The sequence below is a fragment of the Colobus angolensis genome, unplaced genomic scaffold (genome assembly GCF_000951035.1).
Source record: "Colobus angolensis palliatus isolate OR3802 unplaced genomic scaffold, Cang.pa_1.0 Scaffold25, whole genome shotgun sequence".
In the NCBI taxonomy this organism is placed as follows: Eukaryota; Metazoa; Chordata; class Mammalia; order Primates; family Cercopithecidae; genus Colobus; species Colobus angolensis.
The window spans coordinates 5,300,986-5,302,348 of record NW_012115710.1 but is presented as its reverse complement, the minus strand read 5'-3'; the positions used below and the strand labels follow the sequence as shown (position 1 = coordinate 5,302,348).

The 1,363-nt window shown below is 58.0% G+C and overlaps 1 protein-coding gene across 2 annotated transcripts in view; it reads right to left on the bottom strand.

The window, feature by feature from the left end:
- Positions 1-1,363, bottom strand: part of BCAT2 (branched chain amino-acid transaminase 2, mitochondrial) — a 16,509-nt gene that overhangs the window by 10,867 nt on the left and 4,279 nt on the right. The window contains exons 2-3 of one of the 2 annotated variants that reach the window (XM_011946439.1): positions 895-969; positions 417-617 (exon numbers count right to left, since the gene is read on the bottom strand). The exons of the other annotated variant lie outside the window; for it this stretch is intronic. Of the exons in view, the coding sequence (XP_011801829.1) occupies positions 417-617; positions 895-969 (276 nt within the window). The remainder of the gene's footprint in view (positions 1-416; positions 618-894; positions 970-1,363) is intronic. 2 annotated transcript variants of the gene reach the window in all.

The following is a 1,363-nucleotide window of genomic DNA, read 5'->3' as shown; positions in this document are numbered from 1 at the left end:
CCCCTGGCTGTCCCCTCTCCCACCATCCCCCCGGCTCTCCCCTCTCCTACCATCACCCCGGCTGTCCCCTCTCCCGCCATCCCCCTCAAGCTCCCCTTTATGCCAGAAGAAGCCATGCTTTCTTTCAAGTGAGGCAGGGTCTCTACTGGCCTCCACAGGGCCTCCATCAGAGCACAGATCATACTGAGTTATGCCCACAGCATGGGGTTTTCCAAGTGAAGGAACGGGGTCTGCTCATCTCGGGGAACCCAGCATCACCGAGCATGGGCCTGGAGAATGGAAGGCCTCAGAAAACGAATGATGAATGCACAGAAAGGAGAAACACACAACAAACAAACCAAGGGAGGTGCACCTGACAAGAGACACAGCAAGGAGATGCAGACAGGGATGGGGAGAGAGGCCGGCCGCCATGCCACCTGCAGAGAGTAGTGGAGGCTGGAGGAGGCTGGGTGCAGCGTGAGGTTCTGGAAGGGCTGGATTCGGGGCTGGCCCCAGCCCTTGTCATTCCATTCCACCAGCAGCATGTGGTCGGTGAATGTCTTCCCAAACACCAGGGGCTCGCCGGGGCTGGGCTTCTTATGAGGCTTCTGTGTCATTTCCAGCTGCAGGTCTGCAGCCTGAGGAAAGACAGGGGTGTCCTAGAATCTGGCCACAACCTCCAAGCTGAAAAACTACAACTCCCATGAAGCCCTGGGCCTCAGACCCACAGAGAAGAAGGACCCGTCACCCTGGAGTATTCTGGGACATGCAGTGTCATCCCTTTTCCACGGCCCAATGGCAGGGCTATTAGGTTACCCACTGCCATCTCTGGGCTGTGGACCTTTTGGAGATGCCCAAAACCAGCTGCCAGCCCCCTCCTCTCTCAGAGCCAAGCATCGAGTTCCCTCCTTTCACCTTGAAATTGGAGGAGGCATATCTTCTGGGACCACACAGAAGCCAAGGGGCAGAGAGAAGCTTTCGTGCCCAGATCTGGGTAGAGAAAGAAGTGAGAGAGAGGGTGAACGGGGCGCAGCAGGGGCCCTGGTAGCCCGCTCGCCACCTCCTGCACTTGGAGGTCCCGCTGGCCTGCCTGTTCTGTCCCAGTCTCAGTCCATTCTAGACAGGGGCAGGTGGTCCTGAAGGAGGCCAAGTCCTCTCCCTGCCTTGACGAGGGCTCCCTAGAAAGAGCTGAGTCAAGGCCGGGTGCGGTGGCTCACGCCTGTAATCCCAGCACTTTGGGAGGCCAAGGCGGGCGGATCACGAGGTCAGGAGATCGAGACCATCCTGGCTAACACGGTAAAACCTCGTCTCTACTAAAAATACAAAAAAATTAGCCTGGCATAGTGGCAGGCGCCTGTAGTCCCAGCTACTTGGGAGGCTGAGG